This window comes from Fusarium solani, assembly GCF_023522795.1.
Source record: "Fusarium solani strain SB1 chromosome Unknown bctg00000009, whole genome shotgun sequence".
Taxonomy (NCBI): domain Eukaryota; kingdom Fungi; phylum Ascomycota; class Sordariomycetes; order Hypocreales; family Nectriaceae; genus Fusarium; species Fusarium solani.
Window position 1 is genome coordinate 2,692,693 of NW_027072144.1, and position 18,849 is coordinate 2,711,541.

Below are 18,849 nucleotides of genomic sequence, written 5' to 3' on the forward strand. Positions count from 1 at the left end.
CGCTGTGAGACGCCAACAGGCTCTAGGGAATGGACTAAAGAAGAGATGATGGCCTATCTTGACTGGGACAAGTCAGAGAACGACCGTCTTGATGTCAAAGTAGCCGATGAGATAGTAGTAGCACCTTTTTCGAGTAGACGAGGGCCAGGGGAGATATGGAGAGCATGTGAGAAAGATAGTGAGGAGCAACAGGCATTGTATCCAGCCCTATAGTAGTAGTAGCAGTAGAATTTATTACGCCCGGGAGAACGGCCTCATAGGGCCACTTAACACACCAATCCGGCTGCGATCCCTCCTCATTAACCCGATCTGCACAAGCCTATAGCCATATCTCGTTGTAGTTGTCGCAGTGTTAGCCATCCACGCTTAGATAATGCCCACGGGTACCCGTGAAATTTTGGAGCCACGGGTACCCGTGTCCCTATGGGGCCCCGGTTTCCAACACCTCTAGACAACGCCTATCGCTCTATGCGGAAAACCTTTCCACACTGTGGATTCACATCCATAATGAGGGTTGCAAACAAAGAAATAAAATCTAAATCTATTCAAGTCAAATCAAATCGGGACGTCCAGATTTATTTGGATATTTGAGTTCATTTGGAAAACGTATTGTCCAATCAGCACTCGTGTGAGGAGGGCTGGTAGCTCCACTTTTACGTCGAGTTCCTGCCTATTTTGGTAACCGGGCTCGAACCACCCCAATTTACATGCCATAGTTTTAGCCTTGGTGCCGCCCATTGCACGGTGAAGACTCCGGGAAATGGTCAAGTATCAATGTCTGTCACGAACGGCGATTGAGCTCTGTTCAATTCCTGCGATATCTTCCGGCTCAAAGTGAATATTCAGTCTCGCAGGGCAGATGGTTACAGCTCAGGAGGCCGACTCCCAGGCGGACATAGGAGCCAAGCAATGCATCTCCGCGGGGAGTCAAGTGGGGTTATCCAAAATAATCACATCGATCCAAATCAATCCAAATCAACTTGAAGGCTCGATTTGATTTGATTTATTTGGTTGCAACCCTCTCCGTAATGGATCCATATCCATCCATAGTCTTAGTCATCTTCCACATCAATTCCATATCCTCGGATGTGTAGCGGAGGGTAGTGGCTTTAAACCCTGCCGAAGAGGCACCCCGGAGGGCTGCTTCCAAGGACGCCACCCGTGTCCGCAACCAACTAACCTCGTCGTTCTTCTCAGCCGCGTACGAGTACTCGCAGTCCCGGCCGCTGCAGCGGTAGGTCACGCATTGAGGGAATCGTTTGTCACATCGCCGCTTCTGCCTACGACAAAACTGGCAAGCCTGGTGCGGCTGCTGCTCTGGACCAGCCATGGAATGAGCTGAATGCGCGAGGTATGAGGCAACGCGAACCAGGATAGTGTATACCGCAACGGAAGTTGCGGAGGAGTGGGTATTTCAAAGCTTGGATGCCTGCCCCCGGACGTGCGGCCGTACGTGCGGCCTATCTTCCGGTGTTCGGTCGCATGATTACAGTACTACACACACACGTAGATCCGGAACGCCAAGGAATGAGGGGCCAAGGCACGATTCCCCACCCAAAATTTCGGAGGCCTTCGGTATTGGGTCTGGTTGGAGCTGCGGAGCGCTGCTCAACTAAGGCTCGGCACGAAGTGAAGCCCGACCTGTTTACCGGCTCTCCCACTCCATCTCATTGAAAGGAGACGAGCCTCCTAAAATACTACGCCACCCCATGCACATTGGAGCGGCGATGGGGCGCATGGGGTATCCTCAGCCGAAGGCCGTGTGTCCGCGGGCCGGGAAGCTATTACTACTACTGCATTATCTACGTACTGATCCAGTGCCATGGCCATTCTTGGTATTATATATCATGTAAGGACTCCGTGTAAGAACCTGTCGTTTCCTAAGCTCCTGATCCCTCATCTTCATCTTCATGCCATCCGGGGAGACCCGTAGACCAGGTGATTACGATCAAATGGCGCATCCAACATCAAACCCTCAAGCGTTTTTACACGAGAGACAGCCACGTAGCTTAAACCGGTCTGAAAGTCCCGGCAGGAGAGATCCGTCACGATCATATCTTCTGTGATGCTTTGTGACTTGTGCACGGTAATAGCGTAGCATACGATCAGGGGAAACTGCGTGCGAGCGCAGAGAGTGGCTCCGATGAGAAAGTCTCTCTCAACTGGGAGAATTGGGACAATCTTTTTGCCATCGGGGGTGGTCAGGAACACCGGTCCGTTGTACTTGTCAAACTCCATCATGATAACACAAGGAGGATCTTGGATGGGGTCAGCCCCGGGTGCCCAGCCGATGTCGTAAACCGTACCGCGAGCGCCGTTGCAGAGGCCAACGGGCTGCCAAAGGTTAGACGTCAGCATCAGACGAGCGCCAATGCATATAGGGATCTGCTTCGCAAGGTTGCCCGCCTTGTCATCAGGGGCAGCAGCCGCACCAGGGCCGACGTTCTTAGCTTTGACCTGGACGACTGGCCGGCCGAGGCGGTCGAGGTGATAGTGGTTATACTCGTTCACCCTATCTTTGGTAGCGTATACTCGCAGGGCGCTGGAAAACCTCGCGACCTCTCGATCGTCTAGCTTTGCCTGCACGCGGGTGGACAGGAGCTTCCAGGACTCCATAGATAGTTGGAGCAGCCGCAGTTCCCCGAGAGCTGTGCGAAACGCCTCCTGGTCGTCGCCGCGCTGCCTCTGAACAACCTTCAAGAATACTGATTTATCGAAGCGCCTGTATGCGTTCCTGCCCTTGATCTCTACTCCCTGCACCTCTTTGTCGTAATAAAGCGGCTTCTGTAGCACAGGGGGAAGCTGGAAGAAGTCACCAACCAAGAGGATGTTCAGACCGCCAAAGAACTCCTCATTCCTATTCGGGAACGCCTCGCGGAGACGGTCATCGATCCACGATAGCTGACGCAGTCCTAGCATGCTCTTCTCATCGATGATGAGGTACTTGATATCCTTCAGCTTCTTCTGGAGCTGGGTCTTATCAACGGGAGATAGAGGCTTGAAGTCCTTATTGATTGGGAGGTGTAACAGGGAGTGCAAGGTAGTGCCCGATATCTGGTTTCCTGCGACGCCCCCGTTGGCGCAGCACGCCAAACAGGTGTCCCCCTCCCCCCTGTCGCGGATTGGAGGTGCGCGGAGAGCAGGTTAATGAGGTATGACTTGCCAGTGCCGCCTCCGCCATCCACATAGAGTAGCAACTGAGAGGGATCCTGGGTCAGGAAGTGGCCCATCACCGTATCGTATACTATGCGCTGCTCTGGATTTAGGGAATCGCGAGCCTCCAAGGGCTGATCATCCACATCAAGGTCAAGGGTGTTTTCCGCTTTGCGTTGCTTCCAGTAGTCGCTGTTGAGAATGCCATCATCGGCATACCGCCCAACATGAGGGGTCCAATCGTAATTGATGTCAATGTCTCGGCGGCCGAGGATGTCGATGTCCTCTTCCTCCAGTGGGCGGTCAGGTAGCATGCGGGCGAGTTCATGCCAGTCCTCCTCCGCGATGGGCTCCTCATGGATCTCAAGCTCAAATTCATCCTCCTCTGCTGTTAATTCATCTGTATCTGGTTCCCCATAATGATCGTCCGCATGGGTATCATAGTGCTGTCTGCAGTGCATGTACGCAGCCGTGAAGGAATCGAACCGCTGCCCGCCTACAACGAGTAACTCTTCTGGAGAGCGATGTGGATGAACCATCATTAATTTAACACGGCAGAAGTCGTTAAATTGGGAAGAGGCCTCCATAGACTTGTATCGAGGGAAGTAAGACAGGACTCTCTTCTTCGCTTGAGCAGTGAGTCTCCTCCACGTGTTGAGATTGTATGATTGTAGGTATTTGAGATAGGTTATATCCTCATGCTGGTCCTTTCTCTCTAGATATTTCCTGTAGCTGCCGATGGCCTCGTTGACATCTCCGTCCACACGATACGAACGTGCCTGTCGCTCTAACGGACGGCAGTCCACGGTGACAACCATACGGGTGCCTTCTTGCAGCGGAATGTTAAGCAGCAGATGGGAAATCTCCTGCGCCAGTAATCTCTCTCGGCAATTAACTTGTTTATTAGGCGAGAGGAGAAGGATAATAGGGGCTGAACGTGCGATGTGTGAGGCAAGACCTGGTCTGTAAGCCTGGCGAAAGACTCGGTCTTCTTCTCAGATTTACTGCAATACTTCGCAGCGTACGTAATAACCGCCTGTAAGCTGGTGCAAGGAGATATGTCGATATTGGCTAGCCAGCCTAGGATAATCGCAGGATTGAAGTTATTCATGAGGCTGTCATTCCGGGCCGCCTCAAAGACATAGTACGACCTGCCTTCCTTCCTGATCACTGCGGCCAGCTCCCGCAAGGCACGAGGGAAGTCAAAACGACACTCCCTCTCTGGATTGGCAACGTTTGCCGCCTCGATATCCGCAGCGGCACCTTCCATGTCCCTCGCCAGATCACCGGTTCTCTTCCTCACGCGCAAGCAGTACGTGGTATTGCACTTGTGGCGCTGGCAACGGTTGACGATTTGTGAGAGCCGCAGGAATGTCATCTCTATGCTCAGGGGATCCACGCTCAGGGGATTACCCTCACCCTGAGGCATAGTCCTACTCGGCTCAGGGTTAATGGCAGTGACGTGGAATCCCCATGTGCGTGCAAATACATCACGAGCCGCTTCGTCCTCCATGTCGGCCCCTGGACAATTATCCATCCAGTACAGGCCGTGGTTGTGTGGGCTACCACGGCCTTGCCATTCGTACCGATCCCAGTAATCTGTGATGCTAAACTTCTTACTTAGCACGATATCCCGAAAGAGGGTGTATCGGCGGTAGAAGTGGAAAGCAGCAATGTGAGGGTTCTGCCGCAATAGGCGGCGCGATAGAGCCATCCTCTCCGGCTCGGTGGCGGCTAACTAGTCGTCATACTGGGGCATGTGCTGGTAGAGACTCCGCTAGTGTAAATCTGCCGGGCTAAACGTGATGAATGCACCAGGACAACCAAGGTTATAGGCATAGGCCTCGAGGTCTTGCCTCTTTTTGTTCCAGAATGGACGCGTACCGCGAATAGACACCGCATGCCTTGCGATCGAGTTGATCAGCGCCTGCGCCTCGGGGTCCTCGCTGTGTTCCAGCGCCTGAATAAGTTGCTCTCGCGTTAGCGGCTGCTGTCTCCCATCATGTTGCTTCACGAAGAATCTGGACCGCGAACGTGCTTGTGACCGCATTAGCGTGTTGAAGGCGACGAAGCGGAAGGTCGGGTGGCGTGCAAAACGCCCGTCGTGCCAGCGCATCGCGTGCTCGACGTAATCCTTGTAATCAATGGAGCGCAATCGAGGTTCAACAAAGTCGGCTCTACCGTCAGGAAAGAGGCAGGGAAACGCCAAGGAGAGCAGGGCATGAGAGCGATTGAACTCATTAATGGGTGTGTGTCGTATATATTCGGGAGCTGCAGCTCGTGTTGCGCCTGCGCCTGGAAGCTTGTGGAAAGCTCTGAATCAGCTTCCGACTCTCCGGCGAGAATAGACCGCAGAGCATCGAGCTCCGTGTCCTTTGCCAATAGGTCTGGCACTGCAGCCTCGTCCTCCAGGTCAGGCTCTGCCTCCTGATCTTCCTCGGGTCCAACATCCGCAGCCTCCACCTGACTCTGGGGATGGCATCCAGGACATTGCCATCTTGGGGCAATTGATTTAGCCTCTCTTCGTCGATGACGACGCATCGATACCCAGGATGATGGCGCCGGAGGTAGTCTAGCCATATGACAACCGGCTGGCGGCGGACACGGAACTGGCGGGTGAATTGCCGACTAAGATTTGCGTGGGACGATGTATTGGCAGGACGTAGTAATACAATGTTTAACTCCTGCGGCAGAAGCGGGAGCTGGTTGTACACTAAGCCAACCTCACGGAGAAAGTGAACTACGTGCCCCCGATACTTGTACTGCTGCCCTCGCACAAGCATAATGTTCACGTGGACGTGAACACGAGCAATCAAAGACTCTTCGGTAGGCGTAAGCTGGGGCAACCGGGCCGGTACAGGGCCAAAGTCGAGCTGATTATCCGCAGAGAAGAAATACGGCTCGTCGGGGCGGCGTTTCTCATCTTTTCGATAACAACGCGCACAAATGCCATCGCAATCGATCTTCATCTGGAACCAACACTCCTGGCATCGACTGCAAAACTGCATTTGGTCATTATCCAGCTTTGTCCAGAACTCGCGGAGGATTGCCTTATCGCGACCAGTCAAGGCGCAAGCCTCAAGGTCGCCATTCCACACCGGATCTTGCGCATGAAAGACCGCCGATTCTTCAGGTGGAATTATCACTGGACTCCGAATACGTCGTGGCGGCATCGATGATCGAGTTTGTGTTCGAGATTTTCTTGGTCGCCCTCCTATACCAGGGGCAGGACCACGGCGACCACGCCTTGGCTGTGCGGAAGGCTGCCGCAAGCGATGGCGAAGAGGGCTTCCATCCACGCAATCATTATCGTCGTTCTCGTCTTCGTCCCCTAGATCGGAATCAGACTCTACCCCTAATTGTTTGAGGTACCTCCGTGGTCGAGCAGGTGAAAGCAGCAAGTTGAAATAGTCATCGGCGTCAATATCAGATTCAGAGAACTATCCCCTGTCATCCCCTTCCTTGATTATCCCATCCCCATCTAGAAACCCACTCGGTCGTAGTTGATCTTGACTCCCATCTACGTTCCGTGGTTAACCTGAACAAACTACTGGGGCCACAGAACAAGGATACCTTCTCCAGGACCCTCAAAATCTTCCAAGAAGCCAAGTTGAGATATTGTGGGAGTCAGTGACACAGTCTCCCCTGCACGGCGTCGTGAACGATGGTCGCGCTGGATAACAGCCAGCTTGGCCCTCGCCCCAGCCTTCAAGGAATCATCTTGCGAGTCCTTCCCCCCTTGTGGAACCTGGTGGCCAAGTAAGAGTAATCCACACCAGGTGTGCTGCTTCGAAGAGTAGATGGATCAGAATGTGAGACGAGTGGATGGGTCGTTGGCTGCACAGGCGGTGACGGAGCTAGAGCCCGGAAGAGCCGCGAGCTTTGTTGGGTTGGTGGAATTGGCGTCCCTAGCACTACATGCGGCTGGCTAATTGACTCTCCGAATAAACTCCTAGCTGTATGAAGTTGCCGTAGCTTCTCTGGCGATGTAGGCTGGGTTCCGGATCTCTCGTTGGGGGGCGATAGGCCAGCATCTCCTTCGGTTCTCTTCGTGGCAGGTCTGCCAGGTGAGGATGGACGAAGTGCAATGTTCCGCAGCGTCTGGAGCACGACTTTGGATCTAGAATGCTTCATTTGATGAGGGTTAAGAGACTTATAGACGAGGAAGGCAGAACTTACATGAGAAACGCGCTGGTTACGGCAGTCTATGCATTGCTTAGTTTGCCTAGCAGACTGCCTCTTTGCTCTGAAGGCACTCTCCGGTCTCTCCTCCCCACAACGAGCACAAACAACGAAGAGTAAATCAGTAGAGAGCTCTTCGGGGTTGAGACCGAAATCCATTACTCAATCAACGAGGCCATGTCGAGACCTGTCGAATTGGGGAGATGAATTGAACGCGTGGTACTGGCACAGTACTGAGTAAACAAACAATTCCAAATGGACGTAAGCTGCCGTGAGCCTTTTGGGGGCCAGCACCGATTGGCCCCACTCTTTTGGTGCCATCAGCCAGTTGCGCGTTCTTTCGCGGCTGGCCATACAAAATCTGGACCAATCAGATTCCGAGAAACTTATTTATCCCTGTCTGCACCAAACCCTCATTATTCGGGAAAACTTATGAATTAATGTAGAGTCAGCCTTCGGCTGAATGACATGCGTATGAGTCCGACATTTACTCTTTTTCCAGCGCCTTACTGGATATAGGTCACATATGATCACTGAGGCGGGCGGCAATGCGGACGAAGATTCGTCTCGCGCTGACAGTCAACCCCCTTCGAAACGGCGCTGCCTGGAGCTTCCTACTGCAAGATCCAATGTTAATAAAGCGAAGGAGCTGACGGTCGGCTGGATTGTTACTGCCAATCTTCCTTTCACGGCGCCGTCGAATCCGTACTTGCGACGAATGCTCGACTTACACGATGCGTCATTGGCGAAAGAGGTGCCGTGGAGCCGGCAGTCGGTGCGTGATACCATGCGGAAATTATTCGAGGTAAAGAAGGGAGCAATATCGAGTCAATTGGAGAAGGCAGTCACAAAGATTAGCTTTAGCTTTGACATGTGGACTTCTCCCAACCGGTATGCTTTCCTTGGCCTCCACGCTCACTATCTCGATGCCTCCTATCAAGTCCAATCGCGACTTCTTGCCCTGCGCCGTGTGTGGGGAGCTCATTCCGGAGATAACCAAGCAACGACAATATATGACATCTTCGGCGAGTACGGAATACGAGATCGGATTGGCGCGGGTGTCTGCGACAATGTCTCGTCCAATGACACATGCTTGGCGAGCCTCTATCGTCAACTTTCTCCTGCGATGGCCGAGGAGGATATTAGAAACAATCGAACACGGTGCTTTGGGCATATTGTCAACTTTGCAGCTCGAGCGTTCCTCTGGGGGAAAGACCCTGACTCGTTTGAGCGAGAAGCCTTCACCAAGGCGGCTTTCCAAGTTGAAGAGCGTGAGCTTCGACTTTGGCGGAAACGGGGAGCAGTGGGCAAGCTGCATAACATCGTCCGGTTCGTCAGGGCTTCTCCGCAACGGCGAGAGTTGATGAAATCTCTGGCATGCAGCCAGCGCGATGAAGACGATTATCACCTCTTTGAGGAGGACCGACCTGCCATCGATCTCGAACTGATGCAGAATAATGAAACCAGATGGAATTCGACGTTTCTGATGATCCAGCGTGCAATTCGAAAACGGGAGCAGATTGACCATTTCATCACATATCTCGACACGAAGGCAGCAGAGCCCCGACAATGGGTGCCTGTCCAAGATCATCTTTCACAGCAGGACTGGCTTCTCTTGGCGGAGATACAGAGTCTACTAAAACCACTCTACGAGATCACCATGAGGTGCCAGGGTTGGGCTAAAGAAGGCCATTACGGCGCCTTGTGGGAAGTGGTGATCGGAATGGAATATTTGCTCAACTTCTTCGAGGAGCAAAAGCTGATATTCTCGCCCCCGGATGGCACTACTGATGAGCTATAGATTGCCAGAGCCTCGGTAACGACGAGTACGGCTTTCCAGTTCATATTCGCTCTTCTTGTGTCTATTTTACTAATACTTTCGCAGGATGTAGTCCTCCACGAGCTGACCAGGGTCGCAGACGCGAGAAACACTTGCCACAGCACACTCGAGACGAATATACCGGTGCATTCTCGCAAGCTAAGGGTCTTGATGATGACCACCGACGATGCATACAAATCTCTATCAATAACTGTTAGGCAAAACTTGACGAGTGTTACAGTCTACTTGGCCAATCGCCACTTTACCCGGCTGCCGTTATTCTTCACCCGCGCTGGAACGTGTCTTAGCTTGAGGCTAACTGGACTAGTCACGAGCAACTAGTGTGGCTACGGGATGCTAAGAACAGTGTCCGGGAATTCTTTGAACAACAGTATCCCCGTAAGGAGCAGTCTGAGGCAGCGAGAACCGTGATAGGAAAAGCGATGCGGCAAGACGAGCCCAGCCAATTCGACCAGTGGATGCAGAGCTACGATCGGTACATGATGGAGGAAGAAGATGAGCTTGGAGTTTATATGAGGCAAGGGCCAGTCCGGCGAGAGAACTTGAACCCCATTCTATGGTGGAAGGAACACCAAGAAGAATATCCACGTTTGAGCACGTTTGCCCTCGACATCCTGGCAATTCCTGCTATGTCTGTCGATCCTGAGCGGACGTTTAGTGTCACGAAGTTGACAATAAGCTCGCAAAGGCACAGCGTAAGCCCCGAGATAATAGAGGAAATACAGTGCCTACGGAATTGGCTTGGCCATCAAGCGATCACTGTGGGCGAGGTCGTCAGCTTTGGTGGGGGCCTGATGGGGTGGGGTGGAGGGGAGGCGTGAGAGTACCAATAGCTTCATCCTGGCCTCAGGTCAGCGCTTTCAATTCAAGTATATCAATTCAATTCAAGTTAAGTAAGTTCACGGACGATTTTATTTCAAGTAATCAAGTTACACCCCCGAACTTGACTTACTTGAATTGAAGTCAGCGCTGCCATACACCAATGAAGGGTTGAACATTTTCAAGCGACAGACCGCCTGCTAAAACAACCGCCTCACTAGCCTCTAAGAACGCTGTGAAGCCCCAACCAGGGGGCTTAGTGAGGCCTCCGGAACAACGATTGAGGTATTAACCCAAACTCACCCAGGTGGAGCGAGGTTATCAACACCTCATCGCTCTGTCTCTTAGCAAGCAAACTTTACGGGTCTGGAACAAACAGAATTATGACGACCGTCTGCGATAACTGCGTGGAGAATGTCCCTTTAGACCTCTTCCTCCCCTTCTCATCCTGGCATGTTGATCACGACAGAGTCTGGCGCCTGAACATTCTACTGTTCGAAGGCGAGGATGCCGTTGCCAAACTCGACGCGTCACGACGCAGAGGGTGTCCTCTGTGCAACGTTATCTGGGCTGCACTGGAATCAGCTGAGCCTCTCTGGGCCACAAATGAGTTTAGAGGGACCGGCAGCAAGAACTTACTCCGTGAGTCAAGGCAACATGCCTCTGCGGAGGAGCATAAGCCCGGGATCAAATTGACCGTGCAGGTCGAAGGCGAGATGAGAATCAAGGACGGGCGGAGGACGAGCGGCGTGTATTGGGAGATGAAGAGCAAGGGGTATGGCAAAGCCCGCGGTACGTTGCATTCGCCCCTGTCAGGCTGTGACGTCTGGCCTGATCTAAGATTTGATAACAGCTGCTGTTCGAAATCGTGCGGATTGTGACGAGAATATCGATATGATTAAGGGCTGGCTGGGAGAGTGTACCGAAGCCCACGAGTCGTGCTTCACGCGTCCGGGCGACAAGACGTTTCTACCTACCCGAGTTATCGACATCGGCCCCAGTAATGATTCCGAGCCGATTCAACCACGACTGGTCATGTCGGACTTCTTGGACCCGAACACTACTTACTTCGCTTTGAGTTACTGTTGGGGTACCGACCGCGGCAAGACCGTCCTCAAGACCACGCGAGACAATCTACCGTTGCATCTGAAGACGATTGAAACAGCCAAGCTAAACAGAACATATATCGATGCCATGGAACTCATCCGGAAGCTAGGTTATCGCTACATATGGATCGATGCTCTCTGCATAATCCAGGATGATAGGTCCGACTTTGAAGTCGAATGCGGTCAGATGAACCAGATCTACGCGAAAGCTTACTGTACCATTGTAGTAAGTTGCCATAGATCAAAGAATTTCGAAACAAATTCTAACACTCCTTAATGCTGCTGATTCTCCAGATGGCGATGGGGGCTGCTTCCTTCCTCGTGACGCCGAGGGAGCAAAGGCTGTCACATACCGTGCCATCAACCAACGGTATCGGCGGTCTCTGGAGTCCGCTGACTACTTCAACGCGCATCCGGATTCCGCTGATCTAACCATATACCCCAGTTTTGGCCCTTGGATCAAGGGGATCAACCAGGGCCCTGTTTTCCGCCGTGGGTGGTGCCTCCAGGAGCGCGAGATGAGTCCCCGCGTGCTGCACTTCACCAAGTCGCGGATTCTCTGGGAGTGCCGAGAGACCATCGCATCGGAGGACGCACCAGAAATGGTGTCGAAGGCAGCGAGAGATCTCGAACTAGGATCATATCTATCGACTGCTCGGCTACTTGACGACGAAAAGACAACTGTAACGCTCAAGACTAAAGGCGGCACCATATACGAGGGTTCCAAGTGGCCACGTATTGTTGAGGCATATTCGCACCGCAGCCTGTCTGTGGTGGCAGACAAACTTCCTGCCATATCTGGCCTGGCGGCGACGGTCGCGTTACAACGGCCTGACGATACGTATCTAGCAGGAATATGGAGAAGCGAATTGCTCAAGGGTATATCGTGGGTTCCAGCTAAGCGTGCGGAGCGACTACCAGTGGACGGTCTTGGCTCAGGCAGTGATACGGACACCGTAATTTTATCGGCCAAAGCTCTGACTGAGCCTGGGCTGAGAACGGAGGAGAAATGGCCTCCGGAGCCGGTAGACCCGGACATACCGTCGTGGTCATGGGTCGCGCACGACGGACCGATACGATTCTGCGGAGACTCATGGGGCAGCGTTTATTGGACTGAAATCACTGTAGATGACGACGAGCACAAATGGATCAAGAGCGAAGTCCAGGTGGATGTCCTGTCTGCTTCCGTCAACCACACAGGCAAAGACCCCTTTGGGCGCGTCTCAGGGGGGAGCTTCTCCTCCGAGGATGGGTGGCCGATGTGTACCTGAGCGAAGAAAGACTTTGCGAAAAGACTGAGACGACTGAAATCTTCAACTCAAAGTGCTACAGCGGTCCCAGCGGCGCCTCCGTGGCAATCTATCTTGACACAGACGTCGACGCGGTACCAGACGTCTGTGTCCTGCTGCTGCAGCTAGGTACTGGACAAAACGCGAGGAAAACGAATTTGAAGGCGGACTGTGGGTTAGTGTTGGTTGAGAATGAAGATAATGGCGTGTACCGCCGAGTAGGTATGTTTGACGTTACCGGAGATAAAGAAATATGGCATAGCTTGCGCAGGAAGGGGACTATTCGGATCGGATGAGCTACCCGTTGGGTCATGGTGGGGCAAGCCCCAAGGCGATCCAATTACCCGCTGGCTCATGTGGGCCCTTGAGGCCCAGGCGAGCCAACCAAGCAAGCTAGGTTGGCCACAAAATTATCTCCTCAGTGCGTGAAGCCCTCCAGTCCGTACCTCGCCCCACATGACCTCGGGAACCCCGGAAGTACGTAAGGGGTACGGAAAGTTTAATCCGTGAAAGATTTCGTGCTAATTCCCCGCCAAAACACCACCAATTCATTTTGATGAGAACGATGGAGTCCCCTCCAATTCTTGACGAGATCCGGGTCATCAATCCCTATGACGACAAGAGCTTTCTCGATGAGAGGCACAGCCATCGCATTTGGCCCAATGATTCAACCCGACAAGGTAGTCGCGGGTCTCAGGGTCGGCAGTCAGGACGGCCCATCCCGATCTGACGGGAAATACCTGCCGGATCTTGTTTGAGATGGCGCCGAGTTTTCCGCAGATGTGGGTCCGGATCGCGTAGCAGTTCTGGGCCCGAGCCGGGGCTCTAGCTTCTAGGCGGATGAAGCCGCGGAGGTCCTCTCGGGGTGGGGCGATGGTCGCCGGTTGCTCCTGGCGACGCGGGGCGTCGGATTGTTGTTGATGTTGTTGTTGCCGTTGCCGTTGGGGGGGCAGATGGCCGGGATCAGCCGCAGGAGGTGAGGCAGCGACGCTGCTGTACGTAGGCTTAGGGGTTGGTCCAGCTCCGGAGAGCTCGCGGCTCCAGGAGTCCAGAAAGCTGTTGGCGAACTGTTGGGCAAATTGTCGTTCAGGTCCAGTGGTAAATTGCTGCGCAGCTTCTTCGAACTTGGCGCAGAAGGCCTGGAAGACCGTTAGTTTGGCGTTATACTCCTCCACGCGTTCGTGTGCGAGCCTATTGGCTGATTCGACAATAGAGACCGGTTGTTGTCTAGGAGGTGATGAGGGGTGGTCAGGGCGAGCTCCTTCCGTAGCTGCAGCAGCGGTGGTGGTGGTGGTGGTGGCATTGAGTGGCGAGGACGGCGTTTGAGCCATGCGTCCGGGTGAGACACCAATTGGGCCGTTCACGATCGCGGGGCTGTTCTGCAAGAGAGCTGCACGGGCTCCTCGGTTCAGGTTGGCGGGAGTGTGGATGCCCAGGTCAAAGGGATCCGGAGCAGCGGGCGGGTTCGTCGCAGACGATGCCATCGCCGCCGCGTACGGCTGCGCAGAGCGCAGGTTGGAGCGTTTGGTGTGCGACTGTTAAGGATCAGGGTGTAGACAGGGCTACTTTCTTAACACTTGCATGCCAAGAAAGTGTGATTACAAGGGAAGGTCACGCAGATGGATCTGGTTAAGCCATACATTGAGTTCAGGGTAGCGCGGGGGGAGTGGGGTGGGGAGTGATGGATACTGTTGGATACGCGATGGGGTAGGGGTGAATTCAGTAGATTGTGGGTTACAAATTGATGATCTTATTGATTGAAGTCTTGATGATCTTGTTCTTGCTCGCTTCGTCATCGTGCGGGGGCGTTTGTCCATTCTTGATGTTTTCACCGCCACAAGCCACACATTGTTATAACGAGGAGCAAACTCCCTTCTATCCGCACACAAGCGCCAATCTAACAGATACCTAGCGATAGCAAGAGACGATGCTTTGGGAGCAGAAGTCATCTGGACGCCATTCATGAACATGAAGGCCTCAGGAAGTACGAGGCTTCAAGTCCATAAGCTTTTCTTTGTATGCACATGTTGTATCTTGACGAGAAATGCTAAGATTTGCTATCTCCTCTGCTGTGCGAAGACTACAGCAGGTCACTCGCCCCGCAGTTAGTATCTTAACTGATCTGAGAGCGTTGACTGGATATCATGATAGAGCATTAACTTCCTGGTACTCGCCACTCCTCCTAAGATGAGTGCTTCATGAAGTTACGGAGAATACGCTGGTCTCAATTGGGTTAGATCCCTGCGGGTGACTCAGCTGTAGTCTTCGCACAGCAGAGGAGATAGCTCAGCGAAGCGCTGTGAGAGAACGATCATGTGACTTTCATACTTTATGAATAGTCTCGCTTTATGAAATGAATATTGTGTAAATAGCTTAAGTCAGAGTTTTCCTTAGGAATCTCTTTCTCTCCTTGTAAACAATCATTTTGCCCGTCGCACTCGACCTTGTTCGTGCCCTTGTACCGTCACAAGCGCCACTTTGAGCGATGACATGGCTTACGCCAGCTGGTGGTGGCACAGTAAATGTGAGGTGGGCTGACATGCCTTGTCTCGGCTTCTATATCACCCAACACAACAAGTCTTCTTATTTTATTATTTACCCCTCGCGTCAATATCTCTAATAATAGCTTGGTGGCTGAAGGTTCAATTGGACTGCCGTTGAACTGCGAGCTTGAACTGTTGTTCAGATTTTCAAGGTTCAGGCAGCAGATTCCGGCTGTTCAATTGGTGGGTGTACTGCGCTACAAATTGTTGCTGGACATGTGATGGCCTGGGAGTGGGAAGTTCCGCTCATGCCGCGTGCTTCGGTAAACCGAAGACATGCAACCATGAGGATATTATCGTATCGGCCGACTAAGGTATAGAACTTCTCGTTTACGACGGTTTACCTGCGTTCTAAAACAAAGAAAAAAAAAGCCATTTGTCATGTATAAACCACAAGACTTCTCCGACGAGTTATAAACTCTGTTTCGTTGAAGGATATGGATAGTTGAATGGGGTAACATGATGGATTGCTATTGGTCTAAGTCCAGGAACGGGTCCCGTTCTATTTTAACTTCCTTGCGTAGGTCCGACGTATGAGGCCTAGCTTATTCCCATTCCTCTTTTTTCCTTGCGTTTATGCCTCGTTAGTGGATGTTGAGATAGGGTTCAGGCTGTTAGGCAGGCGGAGATAAATCGGGCGGCCCGGAGCGCGTCGGGCTACGGAGTAGACAAGGTGCCGAAGGGTAACTAAAAATAGGTCGATGCGGGTCTGGTCGTCGCGGGGGACGGTGGAGCATAGGTCTGGCGGCGTGACGGTGCCGCCCCGGCCCCGGTCGCCGACTCGTTGCGGTGGTACAGTACCTAACCGGGGCTTACATGTGATCGATTCGTGGCTATGTGGCAAAATTCAGTTAGGCTGCCTTAAGGTGGGTACTGCATGGTATACTACGGGATATAGATTCCCATCCAACCTGTTACAGCGACGTTCTTCTGCTCCTCTTCTCCCTTGGTTGGGAGCTGAGTACGCCTTATCCGCACAGGAGAGAGCCAGAGCCTGGTGCTGTCTTGCTTGCTCGCGCGCGTCTAATCCTGTTACTGCTACTGGTCGAGTAACTTGGGTGTGCATGCCCAGAGTCCTGGTGCGTTAGCGCTGAGCTAAGATTGGCCACGAGGCCTTTATTTTAGGAGGGACGCAAGCCTCAAATATGCATTTTCCCACCCTTACTTAAGAGTCTCGCGAATCCCAGCCTTGTTGTGTCACCACCAACCGATCACAAAACACGGGCTTGCATTTGCCCAGCCACCACAATCCGCCCGAGGCTCACAGCCTGATTTCCTTTTACACTATATATCCCATGTATCATCCCCGATGAAACCTCGCCATCATGCTCTTCCAGCTTTGCACCCATTCGCCCACGTATGCCCACCAACTCGAAGGCGGACAATGAATCAGCCAGGCTCTTTTCCCGACCCATATCCTGGATACTGGGGCCATGATGGTCTCCAAAGTAGCACCGAAAATGGCCAACAGACGCGTTTCCGCCATCAGCACCACCCGCCTATTCCCCCTGGTGAAGAACGACCCGGAGTTGGCTATGTCCGCGACCAAACAAGCGTTGCGCCGGGTCTCTTTGGTGGCAAAGTTCCCAAGAGAATAGGCTGGTGGTTGCGGTTCGTTACATTCGCATCGTTCATCGTCTTGTTTGCGGCAATTGTCTTCTTATCGTGGCTCTGGTTCGAGGACCATGAGTACGAAACATGGCGCCGCGTGATGCTCAGCGGGATGTCGACACAGGCCATAACCTTGACGGGAGTGCTCATCAGGGTCGCCATTGGATCCCTTGCGACCATCACCACGTCGATGATTGCCTCCATCGCTGTCGAGGGCCATGGTGTGCCTGTACCCGCGGTTGCCGAGGCCTCCATCGCTCGCTTCACGAATAGCGGACCTCAGTCCCTCTTCATGCTTCTTCTCTCTGGCGAAACGTTTAAAGCATATCTGAGACTCTTGGCCAGCATTCTGTTACTATTCACCGTGGCATCTCAGTTTACCTCAACCCTGCTTGTCGCAGACCTTCAACAGACACGCGTTAGTTCTTTTAGCCAAAAGATCAGCTACGGGTACAACTTTCAACAGATGTCAACTTCTATAGCTACACCATCGCCTCTGATAGGCTTTGCCTACAATTACTGGCTCAATAAGCCATCTTTGTCCGAGATTTTCGCAGAGTATTCGCAACCCGGCAAGTCTGCAGATGGCGTCGACGACACTGGGCCCACGATCAGAGCATTCATTCCGATACCCATCCAGTCCGAGAGGGAAAACCTGCGTACCTTCAAGGGTATGGCTCGAGCCTTTGATGCCCGTGTCGCGTGCATCAGCCCTGAGTTCACTGCACGTTTCTGCTACAACGGCGGCGCCACCTTTAATTGGTACGTGTGTGGGAATCTCTCGATAGACGCTGCCAACCTGCCAACACATGTTGCAGGGCCCCTGGATGACGACGGGCGGTTCTCCCTCGAATTCGACTGCCCCATCATCGACAGCCCGGTTGAGTTCCCCGAACAGAATTGGGCGTTGTGTCCAGCTAAACCTGGCTACGGTCTCGCTTCGTCTCTAAGTAATGCCACCTCGCTCAATAATTCGACTGTTTTTGGCAGCTCCTGGCTGCTGTTTGATATTGGATCAATTGGAAGTGCCACGCCAAGTGGCGTTAAAACGATTTGGCAGTCAAATTCGACGTGGGCTCATCTAAATTCGACGAAATCAGGTTCATGGCTGCGGCAGTGGAGCAGAGTTACATCAGAGGACGGGGACACCGAAGTCGATTACCATCTGCAAATGTCATGGTGTTTTGATGCCCTGGGAGGCGAGTACGTCAACCCCCCATCCTTGTGACATTAATGCCGTTGGCTCAGATCGCTAATGAGATTCAAAGGGTCCAAAACCTCAACATCACTGCATCGAGCCCTTCTAACCAGACGGAGCCAGTCTTTCAATGGGATGTTGATTCAAACCTCTATGACACTTTGGCAGTGCGTAGGCAGCTAGGAGCGACTAATCCCGAAGAGAGAAAAAGCGGCCCCGAGCGGGAAATACTCACAATCTCGGCGTCGGATATGGAGACATCGCTTGAAGAGATTCGAGGGAAGCCTCTTGTACCTCCCTACCAGGATGGTACGACGTATTACGAATGGCTTCACACCCAGATACTCCTTCCTGGCGGCCAAGCATTGGCCATATGTCCTTCATGCAGCCCAGATCAGACTTCGTTTCAGACCGTGGATAACCTTCTGGCACAACTCTTCATTGACATCTTGAATAAAACCGACTCGCCGGCCCTTGCGCTGCAGAGTCTGAACACGATGGCCCTCCGTATGGCGTACTATGACCAGATTGCGGCCTTTACCTCCACTGAGGATAATGCTACTATAACCCGGTTCGACCTGGTCCAAACACCACAATCCGCGTGGGGTTTCATAGCCGTCATGGCTATCATCGGTTGCAACATACTTCTTTTCATCATTGTCTGCAGTTTGTTCTTGTGCATCACCAAGTTCAGCCTTATTGGAAATGCCTGGCACACCGTGGCCCAAATCTCCCAGAGCGCCGAGACTCATGAACTTCTTGAGTATGCCGTGTTGGCGACGGACAAAGACGTCAAGGACCTGGTTCGCGGTCGCACGCCACCAGCGGGCTTTAAGGATCAGATTTGGCAATTCGTGAAAGATTATTTTCATGCTGGTGGCTCCATGCGCTGGATCTTGTGTCTGTCAGAAAAGTCAGATGAGCCGCAGAGGTTGTCTGTCAAGCATGGGTTGTTTGCGGAGGTTACGCCGAGGTGATTGTTTGGGCCCACTTCAGCCAGTGTCAAAACTCTTGTGGATAGCAATGTTAGCAATGTTAGCAATGTTGGTAGGAAACGCAATTAAGTCAACCAAAAATCAGCCATAACAACGCATGAACTAAAAAGCGC

The 18,849-nt window shown here is 52.7% G+C and overlaps 5 protein-coding genes across 5 annotated transcripts; 3 read left to right on the top strand and 2 right to left on the bottom strand.

The window, feature by feature from the left end:
* Positions 1 to 1,908: 1,908 nt before the first annotated feature.
* MRS44_013888 (uncharacterized protein) lies at positions 1,909 to 7,494 on the bottom strand (the record flags this gene model as incomplete). Its single annotated transcript, XM_065617329.1, has 10 exons — positions 1,909 to 3,112; positions 3,160 to 4,116; positions 4,179 to 4,887; positions 5,038 to 5,287; positions 5,335 to 5,650; positions 5,701 to 6,593; positions 6,647 to 6,673; positions 6,928 to 7,273; positions 7,333 to 7,358; positions 7,444 to 7,494. 10 exons carry the CDS (start codon positions 7,492 to 7,494, stop codon positions 1,909 to 1,911), a joined length of 4,779 nt encoding a protein of 1,592 aa, XP_065473401.1.
* A 367-nt stretch (positions 7,495 to 7,861) lies between these two features.
* On the top strand, positions 7,862 to 9,136 carry MRS44_013889 (uncharacterized protein; the record flags this gene model as incomplete). Its single annotated transcript, XM_065617330.1, has 1 exon — positions 7,862 to 9,136. The coding sequence occupies one exon, from the start codon at positions 7,862 to 7,864 to the stop codon at positions 9,134 to 9,136; it is 1,275 nt and encodes a 424-aa protein (XP_065473402.1).
* Positions 9,137 to 10,377: 1,241 nt separating this feature from the next.
* On the top strand, positions 10,378 to 12,371 carry MRS44_013890 (uncharacterized protein; the record flags this gene model as incomplete). The annotated part of the gene is made up of 3 exons (XM_065617331.1): positions 10,378 to 10,786; positions 10,848 to 11,282; positions 11,395 to 12,371. The coding sequence occupies 3 exons, from the start codon at positions 10,378 to 10,380 to the stop codon at positions 12,369 to 12,371; spliced, it is 1,821 nt and encodes a 606-aa protein (XP_065473403.1).
* A 620-nt stretch (positions 12,372 to 12,991) lies between these two features.
* Positions 12,992 to 13,873, bottom strand: MRS44_013891 (uncharacterized protein; the record flags this gene model as incomplete). The annotated part of the gene is made up of 1 exon (XM_065617332.1): positions 12,992 to 13,873. One exon carries the CDS (start codon positions 13,871 to 13,873, stop codon positions 12,992 to 12,994), a length of 882 nt encoding a protein of 293 aa, XP_065473404.1.
* Positions 13,874 to 16,316: 2,443 nt separating this feature from the next.
* Positions 16,317 to 18,718, top strand: MRS44_013892 (uncharacterized protein; the record flags this gene model as incomplete). The annotated part of the gene is made up of 2 exons (XM_065617333.1): positions 16,317 to 17,746; positions 17,812 to 18,718. The coding sequence occupies 2 exons, from the start codon at positions 16,317 to 16,319 to the stop codon at positions 18,716 to 18,718; spliced, it is 2,337 nt and encodes a 778-aa protein (XP_065473405.1).
* Between the last annotated feature and the right edge of the window lie 131 nt (positions 18,719 to 18,849).